At 39.8% G+C, this 13,146-nt stretch overlaps 4 protein-coding genes across 7 annotated transcripts in view; 1 reads left to right on the top strand and 3 right to left on the bottom strand.

Moving 5' to 3' along the window:
* Positions 1 to 4,717, bottom strand: part of LOC124195638 (inactive tyrosine-protein kinase transmembrane receptor ROR1-like) — a 169,768-nt gene extending 165,051 nt beyond the window's left edge. For 3 of the 4 annotated variants that reach the window (XM_046590148.1, XM_046590146.1, XM_046590147.1), the window contains exon 1: positions 4,292 to 4,717. In XM_046590148.1, the coding sequence (XP_046446104.1) occupies positions 4,292 to 4,355 (64 nt within the window). In that variant the 5' untranslated portion in view covers positions 4,356 to 4,717. The remainder of the gene's footprint in view (positions 1 to 4,291) is intronic. The other variant, XM_046590145.1, reaches the window with a different exon arrangement.
* A 2,752-nt stretch (positions 4,718 to 7,469) lies between these two features.
* On the bottom strand, positions 7,470 to 8,126 carry LOC124195336 (NADH dehydrogenase [ubiquinone] iron-sulfur protein 6, mitochondrial-like). The gene is made up of 2 exons (XM_046589689.1): positions 7,899 to 8,126; positions 7,470 to 7,779 (listed from the first exon to the last, which is right to left on the bottom strand). The coding sequence occupies exons 1-2, from the start codon at positions 8,064 to 8,066 to the stop codon at positions 7,531 to 7,533; spliced, it is 417 nt and encodes a 138-aa protein (XP_046445645.1). The 5' UTR covers positions 8,067 to 8,126; the 3' UTR covers positions 7,470 to 7,530.
* On the top strand, positions 8,119 to 11,248 carry LOC124195334 (nucleolar protein 10-like). Its single transcript, XM_046589686.1, has 12 exons — positions 8,119 to 8,281; positions 8,510 to 8,907; positions 8,966 to 9,178; positions 9,234 to 9,465; positions 9,522 to 9,786; positions 9,847 to 10,007; positions 10,063 to 10,256; positions 10,328 to 10,418; positions 10,478 to 10,555; positions 10,628 to 10,839; positions 10,910 to 11,009; positions 11,079 to 11,248. The coding sequence occupies exons 1-12, from the start codon at positions 8,216 to 8,218 to the stop codon at positions 11,202 to 11,204; spliced, it is 2,136 nt and encodes a 711-aa protein (XP_046445642.1). The 5' UTR covers positions 8,119 to 8,215; the 3' UTR covers positions 11,205 to 11,248.
* On the bottom strand, positions 11,245 to 12,768 carry LOC124195335 (cytochrome c1, heme protein, mitochondrial-like). The gene is made up of 6 exons (XM_046589687.1): positions 12,616 to 12,768; positions 12,492 to 12,539; positions 12,278 to 12,426; positions 12,085 to 12,217; positions 11,730 to 12,023; positions 11,245 to 11,668 (listed from the first exon to the last, which is right to left on the bottom strand). Exons 1-6 carry the CDS (start codon positions 12,682 to 12,684, stop codon positions 11,444 to 11,446), a joined length of 918 nt encoding a protein of 305 aa, XP_046445643.1. The 5' UTR covers positions 12,685 to 12,768; the 3' UTR covers positions 11,245 to 11,443.
* Between the last annotated feature and the right edge of the window lie 378 nt (positions 12,769 to 13,146).

Here is a 13,146-nt window from a genome sequence, read left to right as displayed (position 1 = left end):
ATTTATAATGCATATCTACAAGTTAGAGAATCTCCCCGGGAGAGGAGAAGAAAAAAAATTCGAAAGGGGAAAAAAAAGGAGGAATTTTCTGTCGAAATGTTCGTTCCCCGTTATCGTACGGCCGGCCGTGTTAGGCTCCGTCATCAGGACCTCCTTTTGTTTTAATATATACACAAGAAAATCTAAAGATGAGAGAGAAAAAGTCTTACTGCTGCCTACTGTCTATCTTTTTTTTCTTCTGAGAACGGACTACCTTATATATACTGGATATATGTAGAGTGCCCCGATGAAGCACCTGTCAAACAAATGCTGATCAACGAGACGTTAACAAGGTGATGGACCCCTCACCCCTTGGTTGAATCTTCACGCAAGACGCGACCGACTTCTAAGCCGCTTCTTGACCGTCGTTCATTTTTTTACTGGTAGAGAATTTTTGTTTAACAACGCGATCCTATCGTGGAATAACTTCTATTTATTCTTTTTAAATTTAAAAAAACAAAAAGATCCAATGGGCGTATTCGGTGACCGCTATGAGACGATGTGTAGAAAGAAAAATCCAAATGTTGAATCTTTCACAAAACAAAATCTTTTTCATTTTTTTTTTTTTTTACTTTCCTTTCTGGTTTTTGGTCGGTCGTCGGCAAAGCTGTACTGTACACAAGTTGAGGTGGATTGAATTATTATGCAGGTACGGGGAGAGGTACAACAACATATGGGGGGGGGGGGAAAGAAGGTTAAAGAAGAAGGAAAGAAAAAAATCAAAAGAAACAAAAAACAAAAATATGAAAATAATAGTAAATGACCGGTTGGACTCCCTCCTGCGTCCGCTCCTTATTGGGGAGCCCTCCTTGTTGAGGAAATGCTCTTGTCCGTATACAACATTACCATCTATAGAAAACGGTGCATGTGGATGATATATTTTCTGGCGTTCTTCTATTACTGCCCGCTCAGCGCCGGGTCGATTGGATAAAACAAAATAGTCGGGAACGATTCCGAAAGCCATCAAGAATTCAAGATGTTGAGCTCGTTTTCAGGGCAACAAAAAGAAAAAAAAAAAAAAGGAAAAGAAATGGGTCAGTTTTTACTTTTCATGTTAGGAAAGACAAGTTTGCGGTTGCCTTTTCTTTCATGCACCGAACCGAATTATCTTGGCTCCGACACACACGATTAATTATCTTTCCCAAAAAATGTTTCAATTTCACTAAGTCGTCTATCTTTTTCGAGCTCCGAAAACAGAAATAGTGCAAAACGAGGAGATACATAATCCGACCAAAACAGGACAACCTAGTCGCTTTATACATGTACACATATATATTTTTTTTCTCAGTGGTATTTTCTTGTTTGACTAGTTTTTTTCCCTTCTTCTTGGCTTCCAACACACACATGGCGCGACGAGCCGACAGAAATAACAATAGAAGTCAATTCATCTGCTGCTGGTTGTGTGGAAAAGCTCTAAGGTTGTTTCCAAACATCTTAATCAGTAGACGAAGGTTGCTGGGTCTAATTGTCTCACTTTCTTGCTACTCGAGCCCCCTTATGTCGGTGAGGTAACAGCAATCATTCTTTCTTCTTCCTCTCTTCTTCCCCCCATCTCGGATCTCTATCCGTGGGAACTCGCGCGCAAAATAAAAATAAAAAAAAAGGTGGTAATGCGGGAACAACCGACGAAGGTGCTCCCAACGAGAAGAAGAAAAAAAAGGGGAATTTCAAATTGCGGCAGCCCTGAGTCCTAAGGTAATGGGGAATAAGGAGAGAGGGCGAGAGAGATGAGAGGGGAACAAAAAAAAAATAGAAGAAGAACTTCGAACCCTATAGGCTATATAGCATGATAAGAAGGTAAGAGGAGGAAAAAGAAGAAGCAGCAGAAGTGGCAGTGCTACAGAAAACAACAATAGAGACATCACTGACAAGTCCGTGGAAACTATGGAAGCTCTAATCCGCTAAAACGCCAGCTAAAATGAAGGAGAACGAGGTAGAAATTAAAATGAGACTCGTTGGCATTTGTTATGTCTTTTCCCATGAAAGCCGAACAGCGCTATACTACCAAGAAAAACCGCAAGGTTTTCCTATTTTTTTTTTTTTTTAAATTCTTATAGCTTCTTCTTGAAGCTGACATTTGGTTGCCGTTTCTTTCTTTGACCGTGATCAACCGGTCATTACTTTTCGTTTTGTATTTTTTTTTCTGAGCGGAATCGACTGTTTGTTGAGACTCTGTTCTTTCATGTAAACAATGGAGTAATTAGGCAATAACAACAGCAGTTCCGGAATATAGAGTTAGTTATCATTTCCATCCCGCTTTCACGGCTTTTGTGGATGACAGAAGAAGGGGGGAAGGAGGAGGAGGAGACAGTCACGTGACTTGAAGGGAGCAACAAGCCAACACAATTCAAGGCTCTCTGCCAGGGTAGTATATACTGGGGGGTTGCACGCCGAGGTATGGAGTGCCGGAGCGTTTTTCTACTCCAGCATAGCAGTGTAGTATACTCCGTCACATAGGCAGCAGCCAGTCGGCGGAAGTGCCGGTCAAACATACAACCCCTCTTTTCTTTCTTTTCTCTTTTTTACTCTGGCAGTTGCATAGAGAGAGAAAGAGAGACAGACAGGCCTGCTGGTGGCAGCTTGAAAAAACATGCGTGCTTATATACAAGATAATTGACATCCGCTCGCCAGAAAATTACTCCGTCACAATAATTAGTGCCCCCCCCCCTTTTTTTTCTTTACCAACGCTACCGTAAGCATATACATATGTATGTGTAGTCCTATACTCTGCACTTATGGTGCCGGTGAAGAGGAAACACCATCCGTCCCCAATCGCCAGATAACATCACCGATAAGAAGGAAAGGGAAATCAATCAAATAACGCCGCGCAAGTCATGAATCATTCGTCGATAATGTCGATGCTTTCAAATCCATTAAGGGTTGGCGGTGACTTTGGTGACACGGGTGTTTCTTTTGTCATAATTTATGACCCCAAAGAAACCCGCCCGAAACGTCGTAAAAACAACAAAAAAGAAAAAAAAGGAGAAAACGGTCATCACCGGCGGTTTTTCACTTGCGGAGTTGGCTTGAATGAAACGGAGATTATACCAGCAGCATCCATCAAACGGATGCGCCGTGTGCGGAAGTCAAAGAGGAAAAAGAGAACGGCAAGGCATTCTTTGTAACTGATTCGGGAATCCCGCGAGTTGTTGGGCTAGAACGTGACGTTGACAAGTGGCCGTGCACAGTTTGCCAACGAAACGTCGAGGACGCAACTCGTCGGCTGACGGGCAGGACAATAGAAGACGGACGACGAACAATCGACAGAGCGGGACGGAATGTCGGCTGCTGCTGCTATACTCTCTGTTGCTGCTACTGCGTGTTTCAGGTGTTGAAGAGCAACACAGCCTTTTTTTTCTTCTGTCTCAATTGAAAAGCAACAACTAAACGTTTTATCTTGATAAATCATCGTTGTAAAAATGTGGGAGAGAAAGTAGAAGAAGAAGAAGAGCGGGTGTGTGTTGTGAAGGCAACGTTTTGTCACGTTCGAATCGTGAGAGACAGTTCACCTGATGGCCATGGATATAAACATGACGTCGGGACAAGGACACTCTTCTAAATCCACCTACATCGCTTGAATTTCACCTTTTCACCTTTCGTTGTTTTCCTCTTTCCCAGGTTGTAATACATCCGAAATGTTTTACCTTCCTTTTTTTTTTCTTTTTTGGTACTACAGAAGCGGGGGGGGGGGGGATTTGCATTCACCTGACATACCGTGTTACTGTCGTCTATACTTTAGTATTTGGCCTCATCAAAGAATGTACTCGCGTGTCAAAGTAACACATGCGCAATCCAATTTCAAAGTAGTGCAGCGTGGAATTTGACTTGTCAACAGCAGAGACGATGGCAATAAAAGAAACAAAAAGCTTTTGCAATGTCGTTGGTCTTTTCGCTCCACTTTATGGAGGTAGACAAAAAGGGCGTCAAAAGTAAGTCTCCCCCGGTTGATGGGTTGTTAAAGAAAACAAAAAAACAGTTTCAGTTTGTACTAAACAAACTGAAAACAAACGACGATAAATCAATCAGTAAGCCAATTGCACGTTAGGCTTGTTGGTCTTACGACGAGGAAAAACAATAAGAGAGAAACACACAAAAGATTCGTCTGGGGGGTTTTCAAATATTCGAATCCCAACTCGATTGATGTGCAGTTGGAAGTCGACGAGTACCTCGGGGGTCATTAGCATATAACCCGTGAAGAGTTGAATAACACAGAAATTATATAGAGAAAATGATGAATGATGTTGTGTCCTACCTGACGCGAAGAGAAGGACGACAACAGCTGTGTATCCGGTAATGAAAGAGCCACGATGCTCCATCTTTGCCACTATTAAAATTTCGGATTTCTCTTTACAATAAACAAATGATTCCTATTCACGAAAACACACACTCGGTATATATATAAGACGTGTTGGCCAAATAATTGCCAATAATAATCTATGCCTCAGAGATTTGAGTAGCAAAGCAAAGGTAATTAGGGGGCCACAACAGAACACACTGAATCAATACGTTTCCACTTTTCGGTCAACAATAGAGTTGGGCTGAAACGCATCAAAGATGAGCACGTGTCACACTAGATTCCGGTTGGAATGGCGCGCGCGCGCGTGCGGAAACGGGAGTCGAATAGAACGAGATCCGTCGTCTGATCCGGTCGGCACACAACTGACTGCAGTGCCAGCCAGCGGGTGTTTCCATCCGTTTGCCTTCCAACAACCCCAACAACGAGTCGAGTCTGCCTAGGTAGGTAACGGCGAGAGAGAGAGAGAGCGTGTTGTTTTCGGACGGCTGGAAAAACACGTTCGCCTTGACTGTGTGCATTTGGCGTCAATCACAAATCGCAGCGGTTTAATTTCTCCTCTTGTTTTGAAGAAAACAGAAACGAAAAATCGCCAGCAGCGCCGGCAAATAGCCAGAAACCATTGGTTCTCATCTTTCCTTGACTCAACGCATACCGAGGGGTCCGTCCCTCTGTTGGATTATGTTTCGGCTGCCATCTGGCGGACTAATAATTAGACCCGATTTCACACATCAGTTCGAAATAGAAGCCACCACACACAGTGAACTGAACGAATGAGTCAGCCCTTTTTTTGTCTATTCTATTAGGGGCTGTAAAATGTATTGTCATCTAAGCTTTTTCAAATCAAAGCCTTGGCAATAAATGAATTAGCAACGGCATTTTCAATTTCTGCTGATAGTGCCCGATCAATTTAAACAGTTTGTCAAGACCTCTAAAGACCTCTAATGAAATTGAAATGCGAGAAATCAGCCTTGTTATTTATTTTTGTATATTCTTAATGTCACTCATGAGCGATCACCAAGTAGCGTTAAAGAAAAATAAAAGTGGAATATGATACTCGGTATATTCTTTGGCATTTTGAACTATAGCGGCAGTTGTCAAACTAAGCGATCAATGGCCTATCATCACATCTCGCATTGCCGTTCGAATGGCTTTGAATCGGAGATACGTTCCCTTCCGAGAAAAATAATCAACTTCCCAACTTTACGATAGTGTCATAAATAATACAACGAATCTCACGACATCAAGTTTCGAACTTGACTTTCCTGTTCAAGTTCGCGCGTCAAACGTACATATTTCGTTCCTAGAAAGACAGTTTTATTAAGGAATTTTCATTCCACCTGTCGAGCAGTCAGCACGGTAAACATAGCAACGACGATAAAATAAGCGCTAGATGATTGCACTGAGCCACAAGCGGCAGTTAACATGAATCATTTACTTCCGTCTTCAAGTGAGGGCATTTGAAAAGCCGTTTCGGTTCAGAACTTTTGCTAAAGGGACCCAAAAAAGATATAGGAATTACCTGCAGCTAATGAAAACAACAGCCATTTTAGTCCGAGTCTTGAGTCCGAGTTTAGTGTAAACAGGATGGTTTCTCATCCTGGATATTTGAGACCGTTTCTGACTTTATTAAGATCTAATCTAACGAGCGAATCTAATGCAACGTAACAAATGCTTGTTGTAACAACAACATTAAAACAAGTCATTCTACTTTCGGATACCATTTATTCTGTTTGATTTGAAGTCGTGAACATATTTATTCCGTTGGCAAAGACGTAGGGAAACCAACCAATGAAAAGGAGAAAAAAAGTTAGAAAAACGGTACCATTCAGAGAGGGAACTGATACGGATGGCTGACCACCGCTCCATAATTATTCAAATGAGCCACGAGCGATAGATAACCCTTTTCACCGCAGAGACCCATCATTTGGTTCCCTCGCCGCTCAGTTTTCTTCAACACACTATATAGAATGTAGAAAAGAAATTAAATAAAAAAAGCTCTTTATTTATTTCACAGCATTGATGCAGCCGTATATGTTCAAATTATTTATTCAAATGACAAATAAATTCCAAGTCGCGCTGTGTCACTGAGATGCTAATGACGGAACGAAGTAGTCACTGCGCATTAATAGTAAACTTATATAATCAAGTTATTAGCGTCAGACGACCAAGCAATCACAATATAAACGCACCAACCCATCTTCCTTCTATGCCTAAGGCTCAATGGAAACATCACGAAGAAACGGAAAGCGAGGAAAATGTTGACAGAGCGTGACATTGCGCCTGAGTAAACATACAAGGTACCGATATACAAGGAGGATCGCCGCACAATGTTTGCACAACACCGACTGCCCTCTTTATTTTCTTGTTAAAATAATATCAATATAGTTGTACGTTAGGGCTTTACACAATGCACTCTTTATATAAAATATGTGCATGCATTTTCATTGATGTCAATTGCGTTTGTTGTAAATATAGACCATCAACATTGACCATCCCAAATTGGTTCTGTTGGTCAACGCTCAACGGGAAACAATAGCGAATTTCTCTATTTACTGACGAGAGTGAATGGCGTGCGACTGTGTGAGACTAAATCATTGGAAATTTGGAAGGAAAATTTTGATCCCTTTATGGATTGAAAAAAGAATAATTTTCTTTACGGTAATTTATCAGCAATCTAGCGTTGGAAGTTTCTTTTAGTCACTACTAGATGGCACAATATCTCGGAATATCCCGCGAACCGTCGATCCATCCCTATAACCGCCCCAAAGAAAAAAAATTCTTAGAGGGATGACTGTTTGGGGTTTTTCCCCTCGTCCCGTGACATGTCCCGGGCTTAAACGTCACGGGCCACAGCCGGACGGAGGTGGGAAATTCCTTTCTTCTAGTAGGTGATATTTACCCTTCCTACAAAATAAAACAAAATAGAATTCGCGACAACACCTGGGAGAGTTATCTATAACGGGGGAAAGGGGGAAAAGGGGGAAAAGGGTCAAAAATAAAAAATCTCATTTTCAATTCGAAATTCTAATATTAAATGTTTATTTAAAAAAAATTTCCCTTTTTTCTGCCAGAAATGGAACACGTTCCATGCAGAAATCTTGTCGATACACACATTCGCGCACTTAAATTAGGATTATCAAGTAACTTCTATTTTGTATTTATTAACATTTTGACTCTACAGTCCTTTTTCAACTTCAATGATGATGATCATCAGGTTTCACAAAACGAAGCCCACAGTAGCCACAAGTATGGTTACCGGGTTTATCCAAATTGATGTAAACTTGTGGATGTCCTAGTGGGCCACCTCCTCCATTACAAGACACAATTCGGGACTTGGTTTCTTTTGGTGGAACCTGGGCAATTAGGTCAATCGCAAAACGGGTGTTGACTTGCTTCGATGCGTTTTCAAATCGAGCTAAACGAAAATCAGATTCATCCCATTTCTAAAGAACATAAAGTTGAAATAAATAAATTCGGATTTTCCATGGACTTTCGAATGTGTAAAAATTTCTCAACCAAGTATTGTGATATGTAACAGCAAACATGTAAATCTAATAATTACCTGTCCAGTATGAGTTGGAAGATCAGCTGCCGCAGCCTCTTTCAATACTTTTGGAGCAGTTGAAAAAGGAATTTCATGTCGAATTGGAGTTTGTTTCAATTGTTTTCCAAGGATTTGGACAAGACGAAATTTTGAGGTCGCCATTGCAATTGTCGAACGGATAGACATCTAGTGGTAATAAGAGAAGACGTGAGCTGAAGCAGCTTCGGCTAATCGGCTATCTGCTCAACAGCAGACGAATTTTAAAGTTATTGTGCACGTGTGTTGTGTGAGATTGTGAAATCGTTTTTCGACAGGTTCTCAAAAGAATTACCAGAATGTTGATTCAAAGCTCTAACAATGTGAAAATTTATAATTTGAGTGCTGGGAAATCCTTGCCAGAGGTAAGCGTGTCTTTTTGTGTTAATTTCCCTTTCAAATAGCTATTAATGAGTATACATAGCTTCTGTGGTTTCTATAGTTTTCCCTGACAGTTAGTTAGCATGTTAATTGCCATGCTTGTAACAATCACTAGATTAATATAATATCATAAATTTATTTAAAAAATTTTCTGATGTTTAGATAGGCTAATGTCTTGTATAAAAAATCTCATTTTCTTTTTGTTTTTGCAGTGGTTGTCAGACAGAAAAAAGAGAGCCTTGCAAAGTAAAGACTTGGACATCAGAAGGCGAGTGGAGCTCATTCAAGATTTTGACATGCCTGGGGTTAGCACCTCAATCAAAGTTTCAAAGGATGGGAAATATATTATGGCTACAGGCATCTACAAACCAAGAGTTCGGTGCTATGAAGTAGCTAATCTGTCCATGAAATTTGAACGGTGTATGGATGCAGAAGTCATCAAATTTGAAATGTTGTCAGAGGATTACAGCAAAGTAGTTTTCTTGCAGTGTGATCGATTTGTCGAATTTCACGCTCAGTATGGCCGATACTATAGAACAAGAATACCGAAATTTGGAAGAGATTTGAAGTATCATTTTCAGTCATGCAACCTTTACATAGTTGGTACCGGGTATGCAATAAGATTAGAGTACTCTTAGTTGCTCTAGTTAACTGTAAATCTTCTTTAGGCCAGACGTGTATCGCTTAAATTTAGAAGAAGGGAGGTTTCTTAATTCATTTCAAACAGAAGCAACCACTCTTAACGTTTGTGATATGAATCCCTTTCATCAGCTGTTCGTCTGTGGTTCCAAAGAAGGAAAAATAGAGGCATGGGATCCTCGTGCAAGGAATAGAGTGGGAGTTCTCGATTGTGCTTTACACTCTGTGACACCTGACACTCAGTAAATGGTTTTTTTAACGTTTTTAGATCACATTTTACCATGTTTTTAATTATAGAGTTACCGGTGTCCCTCAAGTCACGGCTGTCAAGTTCCGTGATGCACTGACATTGGGAGTTGGAACTTCAACAGGCCAGATCTTACTTTATGATTTGCGATCCAATCGTCCGACTAAAGTGAAAGACCACCGATATGGACTTCCAATAAAAACAGTAGATTTTCATCACCTGAATCATGATTTGGTAGCGTCAATGGATTCCAGAATCGTTCGATTGTGGGATAGAAATACGGTAAATAAAATTAAAAAATAATAATCAAAATGCTATAATACTTTTAATGTCAATAGGGTGAACCTTACGTTTCTGTTGAAGCAACATCAGATTTGAACGATTTATGTTTGGTACCTTCAAGTGGTATGATGTTCATGGCTACGGAAGACAAAAAAATGCTCACTTATTACATACCTAATCTTGGACCGGCTCCTCGTTGGTGTAGTTTCCTTGACTCGTTGACAGAAGAATTAGAGGAGGGAGAAACTGCTGCCGTCTATGACGATTACAAATTCTTGACAGTAGATGAACTACATGACCTCGGATTCGGTCACCTTATTGGTATTTTCCAAATTTTATTAGAATTCTATTCTTCTTTTTAACACGCCTTTTCCTTTATAGGGACCAATCTATTGCGTGCCTACATGCACGGTTATTTTATCGACATGCGACTATATAGGAAAGCCAAATCCATTGTTGAACCTTTATCACTTACCCGCTACAAACAGAATAAAGTAAAGGAAACAATTGACCAACAGCGGTCCAGCAGAGTTCAATTGCAGGTAATACACCTAAAATTCAAATTTGGATCAAAAACAATAATTGTTTGTTTTTTAGAAACTTCCTGCGATTAACCGTGAGCTTGCACTTAAGCTTATGGAGGATAGTAAGGCGGTTGATGATGCTGAAGCAGTTGGAAAGAAGAGTGGTGCAAAATTACTTATGAGCTCCAACATTCTAAATGATTCGCGTTTCAAAGATCTTTTCGTAAACCCGAACTTCCAGATAGACAAATCTTCTGAAGAATTCAGGTAATATTTATTTGTGATGTAGAACAAAACGACTTGGTAGTGTAAACAATGCGTTCCTATTCCGTCAACAGATTACTAAATCCTGCAGTTTCACGTTTGGACAAAATCCGAGAAAAACGTATCAAAAAGGCTCTCATCGAAGACCAGTTCGAGCCCGTCGAGGTAGGAATAAAAAATAGCTCCTTACAAAATGACACAATAAAGTAATTAATTCATTGCAGGGAACGAGCACGGAAAATCCACTTAATGATGATGAATTTTCAGATAGTGAAAGAAAGGGTCGCAAACGGACAATTTCGGTAATACAAATACTTCATACCGCATGTTAATGGTAAACGTTTCTTATACTGTATACAATTTTTCCCCAACAGACCGATGACAGCAGCAGTGATTCTGACGACGCAAGTCTTCGAAATGAAATCAAGTTACAGCATAAGATTATAAGAGAAGAGAAGTTTCAACAGAGAAAATTGGAAAGACAACAAGAGAAGCTGGAAGGTCCTAAGTTCATGGCATTAAAACCTGGGCAAAAATTCCAAGGGTTCCGTTCAACCACTGATCAACCTAAGAAGAAATTGGCCAAGTATCAATAATTATCTTCGATTTTGTTGTGTTTACATTTTAATGTTGTATGCTATTTCAATTTGACTCAGGGCTTCGCTTGGTGAGCGAATTCATTTAGAAGAAGATGTAGACAAAGTTAAGCTTGCTCCATCAGCTGGTTCTAGAGAAATGACTTTCACGCTCCCACAGGTATTCATCATAATTTAGTTTTTTTTTTTTTTTTTCAAATTACGGATTAATTAAAATTTGACCATTTAGAGTGAACGCGTCACAAAAGCTAGAGAACAAGCCGAACAACATCATGAAGAGCGACGTAAAATTATTCGATCTGCCAATCACTTGAGAACACGGGGTCGTGGGCGGGGTGGTCGCGGAAGATTTTGATTTATTTGTTGATTAAGTGAAATAAACAAGACATTTCGTGTTTACGGTGTTTAAACCTTATCTTTATTATTATTCCTACAGTTGAGTCGAAGATGTTTTGACTCGAATGTACAATCGCTATATCAATCGGTTTTTGGGTGTCTAAACCAATAAATGTAGATGATGGTAGGGAGAGCTCAAAGATTGCACCGTCATCCTCCCTTCTACATTGCATAAAATTTTTCTGTAATCGACACATCCTATTCTTTTGGCTTGTAGATGATTTTTCTGCTCTTAACAACACTCCACTTGTGGCGTTTCCAGTAGTAAGCTACTGAAATCAAGAAGGAGAATAGCATCAAAGCTTTCAAAGCCATCTTCTTGCGATCATCATGTTCGGGCTCTGCTGACCACTTGAGGAAGGTGGACACATCTTTAGCCATTTGACTGGCAGTAGCTGGCGTACCATCCGCGTATTCAATCACCTTAAGATCAAAGATATGCTTGTTAGAATCGCTTTGTTGAAAAAGTGAACAGAAATCGTACCTCATTGTAAAGAGCTTGAGCCATACCAATAGCGCCTCCAGGGAAATAAGGATTATAATAAAGACCATCACGTAATGTGATACCAGCTGGTGGATCGGTATAGCCAGTTAACAGAGAGAATAAATAATCCTCTCCGCCGTGACGAGCAGCGGTAATGTAACTTAGGTCTGGTGGAAGGGCACCGTTGTTGGCGCTCCTGGCAGCTTCTTCGTTAGCATATGGGCTCGGAAATCTATCAGAAAGCTTACCAGGGCGTTGGAACATGTTACCATCTTCATTGGGCCCATCAGTAACCTACAATGGATATTACTTTGAACTACATTGGAAAATTGACAGTTAAACCATTAATACAGACCTGAATGCCAGCAGCTTCCTCCTTGGCTTCATCCTCTGTATGGCTGACACCAATCAAGTTGCGATAAGCCAAATACTTCATGCTGTGGCATGCAGAGCAGACTTGTTTGTAGACTTCATAACCACGACGTATGCTATTTCCAAAAATAGTTATGTACATTCAGAACAACAAATCACTTTAAAATTAAGCATACCTAGCATGATCCAGAGATGAAAAGAGCCCATTGTGACTCCATGGAAAACTGGGAGCATGTAACTCCAGGCCTGAAGCCTTTACCGACTGGTCTAAAGTGTATGCCAAACCAGCTGCTCCACCAATTAGAGACCCAATTACCGCTAATCCCTAAGAAAATTATGCAATATTCTGAGATTTGATAACCTAAAACACTTCCTTGTATTATTTCTTACCGCTTTTTTGCCGGCCGAGAGCTCACGCAACGTAGACAGATGGGATTGCTAAAACCAAGATTCGAACGTTATTTCCCTATGTTGGATTAAATGAATATTATAGTATGCTTAAAGCATTCCAAACCTGGATAACGGCATTGTTTTGGACTCTAAGAAGCCCAGATTTCACGAATTTACCAGCAACTCCGGCCATCTTTGACGAAATTATCGTAACGGGTCGTCCAAGTCAAATGCAACGTTGAAACATCAATTAATTCCATATATTACGTAAAAGACTTTTCAAGTTAATCATTTATTTTTGATTAAATAAATTTGCATGACTATATATTATCAATAACTGATTAATAAATTTAATCACTCTAAGTTTACTACCGTAAAATTTTAATTTTAAGAAAATGAGATCACCAATCGATTTATTTCGTTAGCTTTTCAAACCACAAATGACATTATTTATTATTTATATTTGGTTTTTTGGTATTATTCATCGATCTGTAATTTAAAAAATTCTTATCACTTCCATATTTCATTGGAATAATTCAAGAAATCATTTTTGGAAAAAATTTTGTGTCACAATCACATGCTATGAAAATGAAAAAAAAAACTTGGGGGAAAGTAGCATTAAACAAAATACAAATTAGATACTGGATAGTCAAAT

Source organism: Daphnia pulex, chromosome 6 (genome assembly GCF_021134715.1).
Source record: "Daphnia pulex isolate KAP4 chromosome 6, ASM2113471v1".
Classification (NCBI taxonomy): domain Eukaryota; kingdom Metazoa; phylum Arthropoda; class Branchiopoda; order Diplostraca; family Daphniidae; genus Daphnia; species Daphnia pulex.
The sequence above is the reverse complement of the archived record's forward strand: the minus strand, read 5'-3'. Positions and strand labels throughout refer to the sequence as shown.

Excerpts from the sequence above, each read along its gene's own strand:
- LOC124195335 (XM_046589687.1), bottom strand. The coding sequence starts at position 12,684 with ATGGCCGGAGTTGCTGGTAAATTCGTGAAATCTGGGCTTCTTAGAGTC. Across the intron at positions 12,427-12,491 it reads TCTCGGCCGGCAAAAAAGCG|GGATTAGCGGTAATTGGGTC; the intron begins GTAAGAAATAAT and ends TAATTTTCTTAG. Across the intron at positions 12,218-12,277 it reads TCATCTCTGGATCATGCTAG|CATACGTCGTGGTTATGAAG; the intron begins GTATGCTTAATT and ends TTTTGGAAATAG.
- LOC124195336 (XM_046589689.1), bottom strand. The coding sequence starts at position 8,066 with ATGTCTATCCGTTCGACAATTGCAATGGCGACCTCAAAATTTCGTCTT. Across the intron at positions 7,780-7,898 it reads TTCCAACTCATACTGGACAG|AAATGGGATGAATCTGATTT; the intron begins GTAATTATTAGA and ends TATGTTCTTTAG.
- LOC124195334 (XM_046589686.1), top strand. The coding sequence starts at position 8,216 with ATGTTGATTCAAAGCTCTAACAATGTGAAAATTTATAATTTGAGTGCT. Across the intron at positions 9,787-9,846 it reads CGGATTCGGTCACCTTATTG|GGACCAATCTATTGCGTGCC; the intron begins GTATTTTCCAAA and ends TTTCCTTTATAG. Across the intron at positions 10,008-10,062 it reads CCAGCAGAGTTCAATTGCAG|AAACTTCCTGCGATTAACCG; the intron begins GTAATACACCTA and ends TTTGTTTTTTAG.